General features: G+C 37.2%; 1 protein-coding gene and 1 long non-coding RNA gene across 2 annotated transcripts; both read right to left on the bottom strand.

Annotated features, from left to right (window-relative positions):
- Window positions 1-11,250: 11,250 nt before the first annotated feature.
- Window positions 11,251-12,713, bottom strand: LOC145554060 (mediator of RNA polymerase II transcription subunit 13-like). The gene is made up of 5 exons (XM_081613322.1): window positions 12,670-12,713; window positions 12,382-12,543; window positions 11,805-11,969; window positions 11,492-11,607; window positions 11,251-11,383 (listed from the first exon to the last, which is right to left on the bottom strand). Exons 2-5 carry the CDS (start codon window positions 12,406-12,408, stop codon window positions 11,251-11,253), a joined length of 441 nt encoding a protein of 146 aa, XP_081469448.1. The 5' UTR covers window positions 12,409-12,543; window positions 12,670-12,713.
- LOC108166015 (uncharacterized) lies at window positions 12,714-13,845 on the bottom strand. The gene is made up of 3 exons (XR_001776329.2): window positions 13,757-13,845; window positions 13,120-13,278; window positions 12,714-12,827 (listed from the first exon to the last, which is right to left on the bottom strand). It is a non-coding gene; the product is annotated as an uncharacterized LOC108166015 (long non-coding RNA).
- Window positions 13,846-18,868: the final 5,023 nt, after the last annotated feature.

Raw genomic sequence — 18,868 nt, 5'->3', positions numbered from 1 at the left:
GTCTGGAGGCCTGAACCTGGGAACCCCTGATTTGTACCGTCAATGTGGCCCGTTGAGGGAGGCCAATATGCTGAAGTGGCCCTCAGTGAAATTGAGTTTGACACTCCTGACGTACAGTATTCCCCAAGGCGGTCCTTGAGTGGGGTGGCAAGGGGATCTGGAATGTTCTGTGTGCTATTAATTTGCTACACAAAGCAAATGCAACGCTGTTGAAAAGCTTCAGTAGCATCTGACTAAATGGAAAAAAAAATAAAAGCTAAAAATAAAAGTGGAGCTGCAAGTGATATAATGTATGCTGTCCTGTTTATTCAACACATTCTCACTCCCAACTCGTCACATATTGACGCTTGGGCAGGACCCCATTCAATATGTGAAGGGGGTCAATATATTAACCCCCTTAAGCGTATCGGATGCTCCCTAAGCGTCCGATACTGACGATCTAGGAACGAATAAGATGACTAGTCTATTCTATTTTTTAAAAACCTTTGTTTATGTGGCAGGATGCCCTGTAGGTTTTGAACGCACCACACAAGTGCCTGAATCTAATTGGTTGCGGCGCTCGCTGGCTGCCTGTATATAAAGAGCCCTCCCTCACCTGGTTGACATGACGTTGTTTTCCTTCCAGTTCAGACCTCTGTGTTTGTTGGTGCTGCACGCTAGCTGCAACTTAATGCGTGCGCTCAAACAATGCGCTTAACGACACTCTGATCGGCGATCAATCGTACCTTTGGCCGCCTGTACAAGCTCCACGTCTCCTCCTTCCTGTTAGAGGCACTACATAAAGAGCTCAGTGCCGCTGCTGTTTGTCCTTGGCTGGCTGTTTGTCCTGGGCCGGCTGTTTGCCTGCTGTTCTGGTTGTCCGCCCGTTATCTGGATAATCTGTCGGCTGCCTACCTGTCGTTCTGTTTGCTGGCTTCATGCCCGCCGTTCTGGTCGGCGTAAAGCAGGCTCCTATCACCCGTTCAAGTGTGGCTGATTGGTGACCAGCTCGGACTATCCTTCTAGTGCCGCTCTGAGTGGCGTCTGCTACAGCGGATCGGTTCCTCCCAGGACGGACTCTTAATTAGGCCGGTGCAGCTAAGCGCTGCGAAGGCCTATTGTTTTTCGAATGTTTATTAGGCCCGAGCAGATAAGTGCTGCGAAGGCCTATTGTTTTTCGAATGTTTATTATTTTTAGGCCCGAGCAGCTAAGCGCTGCGACGGCCTATTGTTTTTCGAATGTTTATTATTTTTAGGCCCGAGCAGCTAAGCGCTGCGACGGCCTATTGTTTTTCGAATGTTTATTAGGCCCGAGCAGATAAGCGCTGCGAAGGCCTATTGTTTTTCAAGTGTTTATTATTAGGCCCGAGCAGCTAAGCGCTGCGAAGGCCTATTGTTTTTCGAATGTTTATTATTTTTAGGCCCGAGCAGCTAAGCGCTGCGCCGGCTTATTGTTTTTCGAATGTTTATTATTTTTAGGCCCGAGCAGCAAAGCGCTGCGACGGCCTATTGTAATCGTGCTGTTTATTATTAGGCCCGAGCAGCTAAGCGCTGCGAAGGCCTATTGTTTTTCGAATGTTTATTTTTTTTTTTTTTAGGCCCGAGCAGCTAAGCGCTGCAAAGGCCTATTGTTTTTCGAATGTTTATTTATTTATTCATTTATTTTTTTAAATATATATATATATTTATTTATTTATTTTTTATTTTTTTTTGTTTATATATATATGTCACTTGATAACACAAGTGACAAGATAAAGTATCAATCCAGCTGTTCAGATGCACATACATTCTCCGAAAACTGAAATTGTCATGATTTGTGGTTGTTGGTGGTGAGGATGAACACTGAGACCCAGGTGATGATGATGACGATGATGATGTTTATTATAATTCATTAAAGAGAAGATCAAACACAGTCCAGTACGGGCAACACGGCAGGAAAACTTGCACACATCTAATACAGGTAGCCACTGAAACAACTGAAGACTGAATGTGACAGCTACATTATAACTTGATTCCACTTAGCCCTGTAGGTTAAGTGGAATCAAACCAAACCAAACCAACTTTATTTACATAGCACTTTAAAACAACCACAGCTGATACAAAGTGCTGTACATTAAAACACAACAATAAAAAAATTAAAACATACAATTTAAAACTAGATCCTGCTGGTATTGAAAGTAAAATAGATGGTGCAGTGGTGTATGCACAGCAGCTATGAAGGTTACCAGCCTGTTTGGTTCAACCTATCTCTGTGAATCAGCGTTTTCTGACATGAACTTCATCAAGAACAAACACAGAACATGTCTCACTGATGCACATCTGAAAGATGCACTCACAGTTGCAGTTTCAAGTTACACACCAGATTACAGAGCACTGGTGAACAGCATGCAATGCCAGTCTTCTCACTAATAAGGAAACCAATACCAGATGTCAGTAGCAACATGGCAGTGTCATGGCAAAGTTTAATTAAAATATTGAGGAATTGTGTTCAATTTAAAAGTGTGTTCATGACATGTAACAGTTACAATTTTGTTAAAAATGCAGCAGATTTGGTCATGAGTTCAAAATCTGATGAGATTTATTTAAAAATATGTAAGTTGATTCTTTTTTTGCGGCAACATTCCATGTCCCCATGTTTTGCTTACAATTATTTTTTGTAAAATGTGCCAAATATGTACAACAAAGTATTTTAATTATACATTTAGATGTTTGCACGCTAGCTGGAGATGAGCACCAGCAACCCTCCCGACCCCACTAAGGGACAAGGGTGCAGGAAAATGGATGGATGGATGGATTTAGATGTTTGCCATTATTCAAATATAAACAAAATGCCTTTTAAATATTATTTTGTTCTTTACACACCTTTTTGTTGATGGACATGTTCAATTTCATGTGTCCCCAGTGCAGCGTAATAGACTTCCTCATGACATTTAAACTATAAAATATATTTATATTTATGTTTTTCTTCAATAAGTTGATTGACTGGACTAAACCTTATTTTAATATGCAATTTAATCTACTGAAACTATTTTCTCATTTGATATTTTCTTCATGTGCCAGTACTAACTTTCCACCCTGTTAGGATGTTTCATTTCTGCCTTCAAAAAGTCTAAAATTTCATATAAACCATTTAATGTAAGTGACATCAATTGGTTCTGATGTGAATTCAACCATGGAAAACAAAGTAAGCTTCAACTGTCACCATCGCTGTACTTTTTCTTATTTTAAATATGTTAAACCTGTATATGTAAAGCTTAAAGTTCCACCCTGTTAGGAAAGATTGTGAAAATGTTTATTCAGTAGAATTTAAAAAACATAATGTTAGATTTAGTCATTAAAGGTTTGTAATTCTGTTGTAGGATAGCTAGCTAAATGTTGACCACATAAAGAGCTACAGCTCGATTAGTTAGAAAGTTCCCCCCTGTTCTGTTCCACCCTGTTAGGAAAGATTGTGAAAAATGTTTATTCAGTAGAATTTAAAAAACATAATGTTAGATTTAGTCACAAAGCTTTGTTTTTCGGTTGAATGTTAGCTAGCTAAATGTTATCCACATGAAGAGCTTCAGGTAAATTATTTAGAAAAGTTCCTTCCTGTTATGTTCCACCCTGTTATGTTCATGAACCAAATAAGGTAGAAATTAGGGTGAAAAGAAATAATTTTAAATCAAATAAAAAATTTTGAGATGATGGAATAGAGTTGCAGAGTAGCCTGAGGTATTATCAGATGTCTTTGCCATTTGTCTGTTTTCATTTAACTAGTTACCCCCATTGACTCCTGTGAGGGGAACAATGAGTACATGTCATGGGAAAATCCACTACAGGGATATCACATGTTCTTTCCAAATAGAGCCAGGACAAATTCTCTACCTATACTTTGATTTGAAAGAGCCAATCCTGCAACTAATAATGAAAATCATCAGATTTTAGAATCAAAGGCTTTGATTTTTCACCCTGTTATGGGACAATCCACCATGTTACGTTCCATTCCACACATGTTTTTATTAAATATTGTTACAGAAACATTAAGTACTGTGGATTTTTCTGAGCCATGTTGGGAGTTGAAGACCAATAAATGCAAATATTGGTATAAGTTTTTTAAATCACCAATATTTCCAATGCTGTCAGTAATAATGAGTAAAAAAACAGGGTTTTCTTTGTAATACAGTCATAAATGATTCGTAACTTCATGATGTGTCACAATTTCAAGAATAAAACATAGTAAAAGGGACACACTCTTTCTAAGAAAAAGTCATTATTTTTTAAATTTAAATGTTTAACTATTTGTGGTCCATATGTAAATATTCATAAGAGGGTGGAACACATTCAGAGACAATGGTGAAATCAACCCACATGTAATAATTAATTTATCCAATCCTGAGCTTGCCCATTATTAATTTCTTATTGTTAAACATGCCAGTGTTGTAATAAAATATTCAAAACTTAAAATAATATTTTTTTCAAAAATCCTGAGGCTGAAATGTTGCAGCAAAAAAAGAATCACCCAATTACTGAGATTAAAAGAGATAAAGTGTTGAATATTGATATCTGTTTCCCACCTAGTTTTCATTACTAATTATTGTGAGAAATCATTAACGTGATCAGTTTCCTCCCATAGATGAGAATCATTAATCATTATTGATAATGTCTAAGGCAAACTGAGTAAATTTGTTATTTCAGAAGAGCGTGTCAAACTGGTAGCCTTTATATGACTCGGTACCCATGAAGTAGCTCTCAATTTCAAAAAGGTTGGAGACCCATGATCTACTCGCTGCAACCAATCATCAACAGATTTCTGTGCTTTGTCTGTGAGCAAAGCCAAACATGACACACTGAGTAATTCAAGGAGGACAGATTCGGCTGATTATAAAAAGGACACACTCTTTCTAAGAAAAAGTTATGATTTTTCAAAATTTAAATGTTTTACTATTTGTGGTCCATATGTAAATGTTCATAAAAGGGTGGAACACATTCAGAGACAATGGTGAAAAAAACACACATGTAATTATTAATTTATCCAATCCTGATCTTGCCCATTATTAATTTCTTATTGTTAAACATGTCAGTGTTGTAACAAAATATTTAAAACTTAAAACAATGCGTTTTTTTCAAAAATCCTGAGGCCGAAATATTGCCGTAAAAAAACAATCACCCAATTACTGAGATTAAAAGAGATAAAGTGCTGAATATTGATATCTGTTTCCCACCTTGTTTTCATTGCTAATTATTGTGAGAAATCATTAACGTGATCAGTGTCTTCTCATGGATGAGTATCATTAATCATTATTGATAATATATAACTAAAGGCAAACTGAGTAAATTTATTTCAGAAGAGAGTGTCAAACTGGTAGCCCATTGTATGATTACATACCCATGAAGTAGTTCTCAGTTTCAAAAAGGTTGGTGACCCCTGATCTACTCGCTGCAGCCAATCAGCAACAGATTTTTGTGCTTTGTCTGTGAGCAAAGCCAAACATGACACACTGAGTAATTCAAGGAGGGCTGGATTGGCTGCTCCGTCAGAGCATCAGCGGTGGCTGGGAGAAGGCGGTGCTGGGTCCACGCGGTGGCTATAGGCCGAGCGGCGCTTGGCTGCGAGGGCCGCTCGATGCTCCGCAGAGCTTTAATTATTATTGCATTTGAATTCAGGTTGATACACCAAGCAGATCATGAGCCAAATAGTTTTATGTTTAATAGTTCTAGCATTAAAATAATTGTCAAGTTTCTGGAATTTAAGTCGTAAGCAACAGGATTGAGATGGGATTTTAGAGCTTCTCAAGCTCAATGGGAATAATTTGAATATTGAACTGAGTCTAGTTTGCTCATTACAGAATCACATTCCATTTATAGTGACCTTTTATTTGCTGGTTACTCATTTGACCATTATTATTTTAATTTTTGTTACCAGTTGTTTCTTTTGTGCAAATACTTAAGTTTATTTTGAGAGACAAGCTCTTCCAGCAGTTGCAGATGTAGAATAGCTTTCAGTGACATTAACCATTACTACAAATGGCAATATTTTTAAATATTATCTAAACTCCCAACTCAGCATCCAAAATCCAGATGACAGCAGGGGCACATGAACTAATCAGCTGTTTTCAATGTATCTAATTAGACAGAGGGAAGAAATTGGAAATTTTTCTCTCTGAAAATTTTCTCTCATGGATTTCATTTTATAAAGTGTCAGGAAGACTTTAATGGTTGAAATCTCATATCAGCAAACATCTGGTGTAAACACAGATTCTAAAAACATAATAATAAAAAATGGATACTTTGTTTTGAACATGAATATGAACACCCAATTTCTTGCAAAAAAAGTTTCCTCAACATTCAGGTCATTTTTACCCCCCTATTTTAGGCAGACAGAACCATAAAAAATAAAGAAAAAATAGGTTAGAATCAGTCCCATGTCGTTTTGCCCTTTGTATCAGACAATGCATAATGTTTAGAGGAACCCATGCTGTGTCACATATCCTATGCCAGACCTATAGGCAGTATCCCAAATCTAACTGTTTATACACCGGAAATGTTTCATGCTTTTATCATAAAAGCATGAAAGCTGCTGTCCTTCAAGGCAGTTTTACAGACCAGTTCTTGTATCTTTCAGGGTTCCTCATTTCATTTCATGCATTTTCTTTAATATTCAACAATATCTGTCAGCTTAGGGAGGTGCACCATGTTGAGATTTGGTGCACCTCCCTAAGATTTAGTCACTCATTAAAATGTATTTTCTGTAACACTAAGGCTTCTATTCAAGTCTCAAATGTCTTCAAGGAGAAATTATTTCTGCCTTCCCTCTTTGCTGGGCCACATCGTGGACACCGAGTTGAATCTATTGATCCAAGATTTGATTAGATTTTTTCTGGAGAACCTTGACGTCTAAGGTACTGCACTGCTGCCAGGAGAGACGCACTTGTAAAATGTAATTGACTTCTAATTGTGTTTCCAGTGCTATGTCAAGGCAGCCCTTGGCCTAAATTGTCCAGTCTGTAGGCCATTTGGCAGCAAAACAGAACTTGGCAACCCACATTACAGGTGAATAACCGTGGTCTAATAGGTTATCTGTGGAAAACACATTGCAGTCAATTAAAGAGTCCACTTCCTTCAGTTGTGATCTCCATTAGACAGGCCCACCACAACAAGTGACTCTTCAGTAGCTTTTACTCCACAGCTAGCCAATCCCTTTCAGTCACAGTGTCCTCAAGCTGCCCAGTCCCTCAAAGACAGTTTTTTTTCTGGTTTTGTTTTCCGCTAAGCTTTTTTTAGGCAGCTTAGAGACACTCAGTGATTCTGCATGTCCCTGATGGACAAATAAAATCCTTTTATAACAAGTGATTTTTTTTTTGCTCCCACTCATCCTTATTCTTCCCTGCTGCATCACACAAAGGAAACACAGCTCTTACCTTCTTTTAGGAGGACATCATTTAGAAACATTACATTAGCACAATAAACTAGTTCATTACACAGTCCAACATGTATGTGTGTGCCTTGCTCACATACATGCACACACAAAATTATTTTTAACACATAACAGGCAACTTACTTTTACCTCATTTCCTATTTTGAACTTACTCTGATTTTATCCACAGAGGACATTTTGGCTGTATTTTAATTTTACTGCAACGTGCAGCTTCCTGCAAGTTTGATTTTATTATGAACATATCCCCTTATTATCAAACAGCTTGCACACTGATCTGTGGGAGCTGAATCAGAAGGCATTTCATCAGCTCCTGAGGTGAGAAAGCTGCGTGTTAATATCCTGCTGAACAAGAAAGACCGACAGTTGGAAGAGTTCCTCAGCTGTGGCATTCATACATTTTATTTGCTCTAACAAACTTTCAGTACATGCTGATCTTTTGCAAAGGTTGTTTCCGCCTCCCAACGTTTTACACAAACAAAAAAGAGGCAAATTGATAACAGGCCCTAATTATATAAGGTTTAAACCAGAAGTCTACACACACCGAATAAAAAGACACATGCAGTTTTAAAAAAAATTTTTATTTATTTTTTTCTGTCTGACATTAGGTCAGGTAAAAAGTTTCTTGTTTTATGTCGGTTATAATTAAAGCGACTATTTGTGTTTGCTAAATGCCACAAATTTGAGAAATTGAATGTGTCAGATTTATTTATTGATTTCATTAAAAAGTCTAAAGTTTACATACATTTCCTCAGAGTTTGGTAGCATTGCCTGTTGCCTATATGAAAAATGTTTTATGCCTATGAAGTTCTGGCCCGTTCTTGTCACATACTGGTGTAGCTGAGCCAGGTTTGTAAGTCGTCTTGCTCACACACAACTTTCCAAATCTACCCACAAATTTTCCACAGGACTGAGACTAGGGCTTTTTGATGACCACTCCAAAATATTGATGTTTTGTTCTCAAGCTACTTTTAACCACTTTGACTGTATGCTTAGTGGCACTGTTAACTTGGAAGACCAAGTTAACAAGTGGAAGACCAACTGGCTGGCTAATATCTTAAGATATTGCTTCAAAATTTCCACATTGAAATGTGGTCTTCTTTGTGAAGTGATCCAGTTCTTCCTGCAGTAAAACAGTCCCACAACAAGACGCTGTCACCCTCGTCCTTCACAGTTGGGATGGTGTTCACAATGTTCCCTACAAGTACAGCAATGCTGGTCATGGCCAAACAGTTCCACATCAGACCACAGGCTATTTCTCCCAAAAAGGAGGTTTTTGTCTCTGCATGCTTTGGCAAACTGCAATCTGAATTTTCTTTCAGAGTAATTACACAGTCTCACCAGCGTCAGCCAGCATCCTCACAAGATCTTAGGCTTTTGTTCGGAGTTAGATTAGCACATTTCGGCTAAAATAAGTCTAGCGCCTTCCTGAGCAGTACGATGATCGGATATTCCCATCATGTCTAGACTCGCATATATTTGTTTGAACAAATAAATGCGTCACCTTCAAGCATCCGAGAATTCTTCCCCATGATGAGTTAGTCCACCACAAATATCTCTTCCTGATTTTGATGTTTTGTTTTCAAATTCCAATCATATCAAACTGGAAGGATGTGTGTCTAAGGTGGGAACCGTAAGTTAAACCCTAAGGTGTGTCGCCAATTAACTCAAATGTGTCAGTTGGCCTATCAGGAGTTTCCAAAGCCGTGACTTTATCACTTAAGCTTTTCATTATTGTTTGAAAAGAGGAGAGTAATGAGAACCAGAGTAATTACAGAGTGTACCAGATGATTACAGAGTAATCATCTGGTACATAAAGTTCTGATGAAAAATGTAACTTGATCATCAAGGTTCTAAAATTCAGATAAAGAACTTTTTGTGCAGGACTGTTACTAATTAATTAATCATCCACAAAGTTCTAATTAATGAGACATTAAAAAATACTTTCTTTATTTTGCATGAATAATAGAAATACATTTGTTAATTGTAACTGAGCAAATACAAGACATGTGTGGTCTGTCGTAACTTCAGACATTGAGAAAGAAAGGTGTATGCATCTTTTTATTTGGTGTATGGAAATTTCTGGTATCAAGAACTTTTGTTGTTATATCAACCTTCCAGACCACTCGGGTGTTCTGGTTCGAAACTACTCTGGTTCCCAGAACCAGAACCAAACATGGAGAAGCTTTCAGTTTTTATGCTCCTCTAATCTTGAATAAACTTTCAGAAAACTGAGAAAATGTTGAAACGTTGAGTTCTTATAAATCAAGGCTAAGAACCCTCCTCTATAGGGTTGCTTTCAATAATAATAATAACTGGGTGTGCTGTGGTGGTGCAGGGGTTAAGCACAACCCATGTACGAAAACCTTACTCCTCAACACGACTGTCGCAGGTTCAATTCCCAGCCTGGTGACCTTTGCCGCATGTCTCTCCCTATCTTTCATGACCAACTTTCCTATCAAATAGAGCAAAATAGAGCCACTAAAAACTTAAAAATAATAACTGGAATATTGAATAAATTTCCTCTTTTTTTCCCTGCAACAATATTTGATCGTATATGATCCAACACCTTAACATCTGGATTTCAACATGAAAAAAAAAAAATGTGTTAGAAAGAAGCACTGAATGCAGCATAATTCTCAAGAGCTTTAATAATTTACTAAAAAAAGAGTGTAAAAGTAACAGATCACGTCCACTAAATGTAATTTGTTTAATATTCAAAGTGATGACAGGTGTAACAAATTTTTGCACTTGTCTGTACATGTGTGTACACTTACTTGGCAACTGGCTGAACTTCAATGACTTTTTGCACATAATGCATCTAAAAAAAACTCACGGCAAAAAACAATAATCATAAAAGTTATATGAATTACTTTAAAATAAACCAACCATCATGAAATGTACAAGCTCTGAAAAAAAATAGCAATAATAACCCCCCCCAAAAATCTGAAATGTGTATATACAAACATGCTTGGACTCTAACAAATAGCAGACTGAGGGAGGCGGAAAAAGCTGAACCTTTTTGATGGTTTGCTTGACATCATCAAGGAAAGCGAATTAAATAAATGGGTCTCTCTTAAAATATCTGATCAATTTGAACTATCAGCAAATTTTACTTCCTATTTCAAGTTTTGTCATTTATTTTTTTTGGCTGAATATGAAAACCTCATAAATATACAGCATACTGTATTTTCTGCATCAATTTAAGTTAAAATCATTAAATAAAAATGTCTGTAAGTCAAGAAAATAAAAAGAAAAAGGTCAAAAATGCATCATAACCGTGCACACTTCAAAAGGCTCAGCTTTGCCCACCCCGTCCCCATTGTTAAGTGCCTGTTTGTGAGAGGTAATATATATTTTTGTATTTACATTTATTTATATTTCTTTAGATTCATATATAACAAATTCTAAGACATGATAAAATCTGTATAAATATGGCATTTTTACAATTGCATTAATTGACATTTCATTTCGCATCCCATGACAATTAACAGTCACTTGGGGAAAAAGGCTTTGTTTCTTTCTTTCATTGTTTATAAATATTAAAAAATAAGTCTCAATTCTTTGTAAATGTATGCCTTACAATATAAATAACACATCTTTTTTTGTCAAATAGTTTCCATTGTGTGTGTATCTGCAACACTTTAGAAAGTGAGGGAAAAAATGGGATCAAAATGCTGCCCCCATTTTGCTCTTTGCACGCCACCATCATGGAGTCACTACTGACCTTACTTCTCCACGTTTCAGCCCTGCCCATGAAATCCACATCTACTTCAGAGCAGCAGAGGAGGACTGGCGCTCTCTGGTGGTAATAAAGAGGCACAAAAAAACTGCAGACTCCCATCGGTCCACAAAAGCTACAGTATGTTCAGAATGGCGTTGTACATCTGGACCAGGACGACAAGATGGACAGGCAGGCAGGACTGACGGTCTTGTGTGGCAGGTGTGCATGTCAGCCAGGAGAGGGCGTTGTACTGTTCCAACACAAACCTGCAAGAAAAATATTCAGTTTTTTACCATTAGAAATATATAAAATTCTGACAATATTAGGGTTTATTTCATAGTTTAAAATCTAGACAGAGCTGGTTGGTGATATGCATTTCCCTTAAGACGTCAGAGGTGGTCTTTGAGTCTAAGGTGTGAGGGGTCCGCTTGGTCTTATCAGACGGGATCTCATGTGACTGAGCTATGGAGATACGGTGGTTGAGAGATGCCTAGAGGGAAGAAACAAACTGCAGCGTCAAATGCTGATTCAAATTAAACATTTAAAATTGTTTTAATTTTCTGCATATAGAGAAATAAAGCCAGAGTAACCGGGGAGAACTGGCGCATTCACAGGGAGACTGTGTAAAACCTCAATCCCAAAAGCCCCCCATCCCCTCCAACGGCCTGCACGTTATGATTTCAGTACCTTAAGGAAGAGCAGAAACTGTCTCTCAGCTTGTGGGCAGGACGCCCAGAACCAGTGAGGAAGTCCATTTGCCTGAGCGGTGGAGACATAGTAGCCCAGAGCCAGCGGCTGCTGCTTCAGCTCCTCTGGAGGGTTGTCCCTGGACAGCAGGCGCTCTCCCTGGCTCTACAGACACAAAGCAGAACCAGAAAAATCAGGACCTTCATTCGGCTCTTCCATTACTTTTTGTGTTTACAAATGTACCAGGTGATAAGGAAAATCTCCAAAACCTCCAGAGTAATTTTAACTGTGGCTTCCTCTGGGTGAGCATTTAATTCCCATGCACATAATTGAACTATTGCTACACAAAATAAACAAGTCGACTTTGAAGATTTAAACTAATTCAAAATGACATTTTTAATCAATATATTCTCGAAGACAATGTAATACAGCCCATTAAAGAGTTAAAGAAAGCACATGAAAATACTTCTAACTTATTTATTTTTAGTTGACAATAATTAATGTTTTTTTTTCTCTAGGGATCATGTGCAATTTCTATTCACTTAAATGTTATTTGCATAACTAATCCCTGACTCACCCTGGTATGGTAAAAATGTGATCCCATTCCAATCCCTGATGGTGACCCAGGCGAGGGCACGAGAGGTGTTGGGCGGCGAGTGAAGAGATGTGATCAGCATCATGTCATGGCCGATATCGTTTTCCAGTTCATCAGGGAAGGGAAGATCAGGGAGCATGTCATCTGAAGAAAGAAATAAACAGTATTCAAGATTTCGAGTATCAGAATGTAAATTTCTGTCCGTAGGAGCTTAGATTTATCCCTGTTTCAGTCACATTTTACACAATTATCCTCATTATATTTAATTACCATTATTGTCTTCAGTGGGGTAGGAGCTGGGAGCCAGCTGGGTGAAGTTGGGAAGACTAAGATATGTGTGCAGGAAGCATCCTAAGGTGTGTTCAGCTGTGATGTCTGTAGGTTTAAAGCATTGCTGCATCCAAACACAGAACCCATGGTCACCGCATCTAGATGCAGAAAAAAGGAAATATGATAGTGATTTTTTGTGCATATTATTAATTGTGCAGTTAATAATAGCACAACTGAAATGCTACAAATGAAATTATCCCTCTATAGTGGGACTTCACCCTCACAAAATTCAGCATTAAAATGAAACACAAAGATTCTGTGGTACAATTAAGACTTTTTTATAACTTGGAATGGAACTGAATACAATTTTGTACTTTACGTTCACTATTAAAGCTTACTGGATTTCTTAGTTACAATGAAAGAAGCATTTATTGTGCAGTTCCTACATACCTGGCATGATCACAAATGAGCCCTGGGGCTCCATGGCAACCAAGCAGGCACTGAGGATGGAGGGAGAATCAACAGCTGAGATCCCACACACACGACAAGCCTCCCTCAGCTGCCGTCCTATTGATTGGAGGGAATGCTCCCCGAGGAGTGAACTCCAGTCTAGTTGGGAGATAAACTGAGTGAGAAGTCTTTTTCTCCCCTTATATTCTATAATATCATCTTACATCGAGAAAGCCAAATGGCCTCTAATATCAAAGATGCACTTAGTGAGACTAAGCAGGTTTCCTATAGTTTTTCATGTAACATTGCAATTTTCTCATAACTATTTTTTTTGATTCTCTGTTCATTACTGAAAGTTTGAAATAATTTACTACGACTTTATTGAAGATATTTTCCCACAGATGTCTATTAGTGCTCAATTTAAAAATAGCAAAATAGAAACAGAAAGAAGAAAAAATAAATATATAAACAAGTAAGGAAGGAAAGAAAAAAATCTCTATTCCATAATAGAAAATCAAATGGGGTGTAAATGTCCCATTATTGCATTTTTCAATTGTTTAAATGCTAATAATGTAAAATGTTATATTCAAAAGCAAAACTTATCAGAAAAAACATTTTGTTCTGAGCACTTATTCACCTTTAAGCTCCCCATGACCCAATCTGCCTAACCGTCCTATAACAATCCTCCAAGGCAGGGAGGTCATCTGAATGATGCCAGTGCACCACTCCCACACTTTCTGCAGTCCCATCTTCCGTGCTGATACTTTAGGACGCCTCGTTCTGTAGTGAAGAAAATGTAGATATAGAGAATTACTCTCATTAGTTTGACATGTCAAGAGCAGCATAAACATTAACAATAATTACAATTGATTTCTCTGCATTTGATATAAAGTCATAATATCTAGACTCATCAAAGCTAGACAGGACTATTCTATGATGTACATAGATTCTGTAAAAAGCAGTTTTGTATTTGTAAAATTCCTATTCTGAAACTAAGAAAAAAGTTTCTCAATTTTAAAGTGTTGAAAAGAGTGGTGCAGTTTGTAAAAGCAAAGAGAGTTTTACAAAAACATCAACAATGCTGCAAAAACATAACTACTGGCAATGATTATAGCTATATTTATGAACTGGAATGTTTCAGTGCGTTCTGTTTAAGCCACAATCTGGAAGTAGAAAGAACATAATTTCACCATAAACTAGCAATAGCCTGTTGGGACTCATAGGATTTGACAGAGGAATCCAAGAATAATTAAAATAGTTATGGATGTAATAGTTATGTTGCAGAGAGGTTCTGAAAACCTTTCCATAAAAACTAAGTAATGCACTAAACCACAATGTCCTCTATGAACAAACACTGCAAAAACACTCCAGCACATAAAAAAACAGATGCTGCAGCCTGTTTAAGGTTTGGTTCAAAACATTTGGTCCACTCTATCAAACATCTCCTGGCATGTCTAGGTGATATTAAATCTTGGTTGGCCTTGAACTTTTTAAATTGTAATGAAAACAAAACAGAGGTGATGGTGTTTGGACCCAGTGGCTCCTCTGAGTCCTCCTCTGTTGACCTTGGACCTTTGGAGGTATATTTTAAACATGTTATTACGGACCTTGGTTTTAAGGTGGACAGTGATTTTAAATTGGACAGCCAAATCAGAGCCGTGGTTAAGTCCAGCTTTTATCATTTAAGGTGATTGGCATCAGTGAAATCTTTTCTTTCCAGGCAGCATTTTGAAACAGTGATCCACGCTTTTATCTCGACTCGACTGGATTACTGTAACGCACTTTATCTGGGAGTCAGTCAGTTGCTGCTCTCACGTCTGCAGCTGGTTCAGAATGCAGCTGCAAGACTTTTGACAGGAACTCGGAAGAGGGAGCATGTGACCCCTGTCCTGGCCTCACTTCACTGGCTGCCTGTATATTTTAGGATTCATTTTAAAATTCTTTTGTTTGTTTTTAAATCACTGCATAATCTTGCCCCGGCTTACCTCTCTGAGCTTCTTCACCCCTACGTACCTTATCGGTCACTCAGGTCAGCAGATCAGCTGCTCTTGGAGGTACCAAGATCCAGGAGGAAGCTCAGAGGGGACAGGGCTTTCTCTGTCATTGACCCTAAGTTATGGAATGACTTGCCTTTGCAGGTCAGAGAGGCCCCTTCACTGTCCACTTTTAAAGTTCGTCTTAAAACCCATTTATTTTACTTGGCTTTTAACTCCTGCGGGATCTAGTTTTAGAGTGTATGTTTTTGTTTTTAAACTGTAAGAGTTTTTATTTTTTTTATTATGCTGTGTTTTAATGTACAGCACTTTGTATCAGCTGTGGTTGTTTTAAAGTGCTTTATAAATAAAGTTTGTATGGTATGGTATGGTAAGCAAGCAAATGAAATACTTGAAGAATATAATCTGGTCAGATGAGAGCAAAGCTGCCTGGGTTGGATGAGTGGTTCTGTATATCAACCCCAGAAAAACAAGCAGAACAGTTAAAAATTAGCAAGGAAATATGCAGGAGGAAACTACTAGTACTGTCAGACTTCATATAACTGATGAAAGAATGAATGTATAAATGTACTTGTAGATTCCCGAAGATGAAAAAAGTGAGGATTTCTAAGCAGGATAATAGTCCCAAAATCATGATAAGTAACTCTTAATTGATATAATGTCAGTAAAAGTCCAACAATGGCCTAGTCAATTAACTAACTTGTATACAATTGAAAGTCTATGGAAAGAAAATAATTATATGGAGTGCATTGAATCGGCATTGAGAATCTTAAAAAATGTGAAAAATTTGATCAAAGTCACACCAGGACAACTGTGACTAGTTTCTTTATTCAAGGTCGGCCTGTAAGTCGTTTCACAAAAACCCCAAAACTTTTGTACTTTTGTGTTCAACACATATTCCAACATTGTACCTATAATTCATCTTGTGAATCAATTTGCTTTCCTGTAAATGTGTTTTACTTTGGTTATTACTGGCATGTGGTGTGAGAGGTCAAAGGAAAAAGGTTGAAATACATTTATTGAGAAAAACTTTGCAATCAATTCTATGGAAGTAAATATGTGCCATCAGAATTTGAATAAAAAAGGAATCTGAAACTTAAATGTTGTATATTTGCACTTACTTTTTCAATTTCAAAATTAATTCAGAATATAATTTTGACCTAAAAAGAATTCAGTGTCATTATTTGTACATGTTTGCAATTTTCATTTGTTAAAAAAATTCACATTCCTATTTCAAAGTGATGAAATTTTCAATATTTACATTTTTCAGTGTTTAAAAATTCAGCATATAAAAAAATTCTAATTTTAAATATTCAAATGCAATATTTTCAGTGTCCTAAAAATTCAACTTGCTCAAATTCACCGTCTCACATTCAGCGTCTAAAAATTTGCTGTACAAAAATGGCGAGGTTACTTCAGGTCACAGACATTAGCAATCGTTGTCAGATTTCAACACTGAGCCAATCACATGACCTAAGCGTCATATTGAAGAAATACCAGCATCACTGAGGCCAGCGACCATGGAGGCGAACGCAAACCCAACAGTGAGTCTATGCTTTCATATTTCTGTGGTATATTTTATTTTGCGCATGAACTTTGATACATGATATTAAAGCTTGATTTAAAACACGGGTTTGGGCCGTTGTTAATCTTACGCCATGTAATGCTGGCATATTAGTTCTCACTACCTCCTAGACCCCCTTCTCTTGGCTGTCCTACACCCAATTTTCCCCTGTTTTATTTAAAAAAGGAATATCACTTGCGCCAAGTCTAGAATCTTTAAAGATAACTGTTGGGTAGCGACTTTCCGGGTTGTTTGTATGTGTCTTAGGTGAGACTGAGATGGGCAGTCTTAGTAAAAGATGTAATTTTCCAGGAGATGCTACCGCTAATGTAGAAGCTAATATGGCTGCCTTGTGCGCTTCAAAGAGGGGCTGTGAACTCTTCCGACATTAATTATAACCACAACCCCATTCTGTTCATCTACTGTATTGTTCAGTTTTGTGAACAGTTCTTTACTTTGTGAAACTTGTCCAGTTTCAAAATTCAGCATTTATGAAATGTAAAGCATTTATTTATAAATGTCAAAGTTACAAACTAAATGTTTAACTCAAAGGTAGATATTTAGTCTGGATAATAAATATTTTTAAATTTAATGTTTCGTTTGTAAACTGAACACATTGCTGGGATAAATTTTTCTCATTTTCAATAAAATCACATTTTTTAATACATCAGTTCACTGGTTCACATCTGATGACAGGCTGATAAAATTCACAGTTTAGAGTTAAAATTCAAAAGTTTATCAAGTTTTAAAGAGGAACTTAAACCAAAAATAGAAAAAACTCCCAACGGTTCTTGAAATCTGGAAACACTGGAGTGTTTTACAGTGTATCAGCTAAATAAAAACAAGATTAGTGGCTTTTATTTAGGTTTTATTAAACGGCCATGTTGAACATTTTACACCCTTCTCAGTAATCACTTCTTTCTTTTATATGAAAACCATCACAACCTTCTTATAGCAGCTGTCCAGATTTTCCATGTTGTTGATATTTTGAATCTTTAAGCTTCAAATCTTTGAGCTCAGCCTCGTCTTTAGCTGAATCCATCAGATTCACTAACATCACTTCCAATCATAAGAAACATTGTTTGTAAAATTAAAAGATGACACTTTGTCTGTTCCCTCAGAATAAACTCTGGACTCTCAGTGCAGAATCAAACCAAATGTTATTAGTGCAGCACATTTCAGCAGCAAGGCTTTTCAAAGAGCTTTACATCTTTGAACACAAAACACAAAGTCATGCAGCTCAGAACCAACAATCAGAAACATCACATTAAGTCTAATTAATTATGTTTCAACTCTAAACAGGTGGGTTTTTAGTCCACTTTTAAAGGCTCTCAGTGTTTCAGCTGTTTTACAGTTTTCTGGAAGTTTGTTCCAGATTTGTGGTGCCTAGAAGCTGAATGCTGCTTCTCCTCGTTTGGTTCTGGTTCTGGGGATGCAGAGCAGAACCAGAACCAGAACCTGAGGGGTCAATCTAATCATTCAGGTCACAACTGAAGTTTATCATCAGGATTCTGTAAATTAAATATTTTCATAGTATATTTCAATCATTCTGTTCATACGGTTTAGGCTCCTGAAAAGGAGAAATTACTTGTTAGAGAAAATATAAATATTTTTGATTGATTTGAGTTTATTGATATTTTACTTAATCTGACTATTTGATACTTTTTAACACATACAGAAGATTTGCATTGATCATTTATAAGCTTTGGTAATGGAGCTTATCAGCAACTAGAAGTGTATTTGTTAGTGAACGTTAGTGAACAGGCAGCATCATTAGGACCAAGGAGCAAAAGCTGCAGATCATTTTAAAGGTAACAAAACAATTCAGCATGTTGGAGCAACTCTTGGAGCTGGTTGTACAATGTAAAAACCTTCAACTTTAGGGAAAACTGAAAAATGACCTCAGATCTGGAAAACAAACTTTAACTGAGATGTTACTGAAGCTTGATGTTCAGTTGATCCAAATCTAAAGCTGGTCTGCAGGGACGACTTTAGGGTTTGTTTGTTTCTGCTCACCTGGAGCACCAGCCGGGTGGAGTCAGTCTGAGTTCCTTCATCATCTAAAGAGAGCTGGAGAACATTGAAGCTCCTCCTGGAAAACATGGAGCTTTGGAAAGAAATGAGCAGGAAGTGAAAGAAAAATGGATCTTCATCACTTGTGAAGTGACGACATCAGAGTTGGATTCAGTGG

This window comes from Poecilia reticulata, chromosome 12, assembly GCF_904066995.2.
Source record: "Poecilia reticulata chromosome 12, P_reticulata-male-v2, whole genome shotgun sequence".
In the NCBI taxonomy this organism is placed as follows: Eukaryota; Metazoa; Chordata; class Actinopteri; order Cyprinodontiformes; family Poeciliidae; genus Poecilia; species Poecilia reticulata.
The sequence above is the reverse complement of the archived record's forward strand: the minus strand, read 5'-3'. Positions and strand labels throughout refer to the sequence as shown.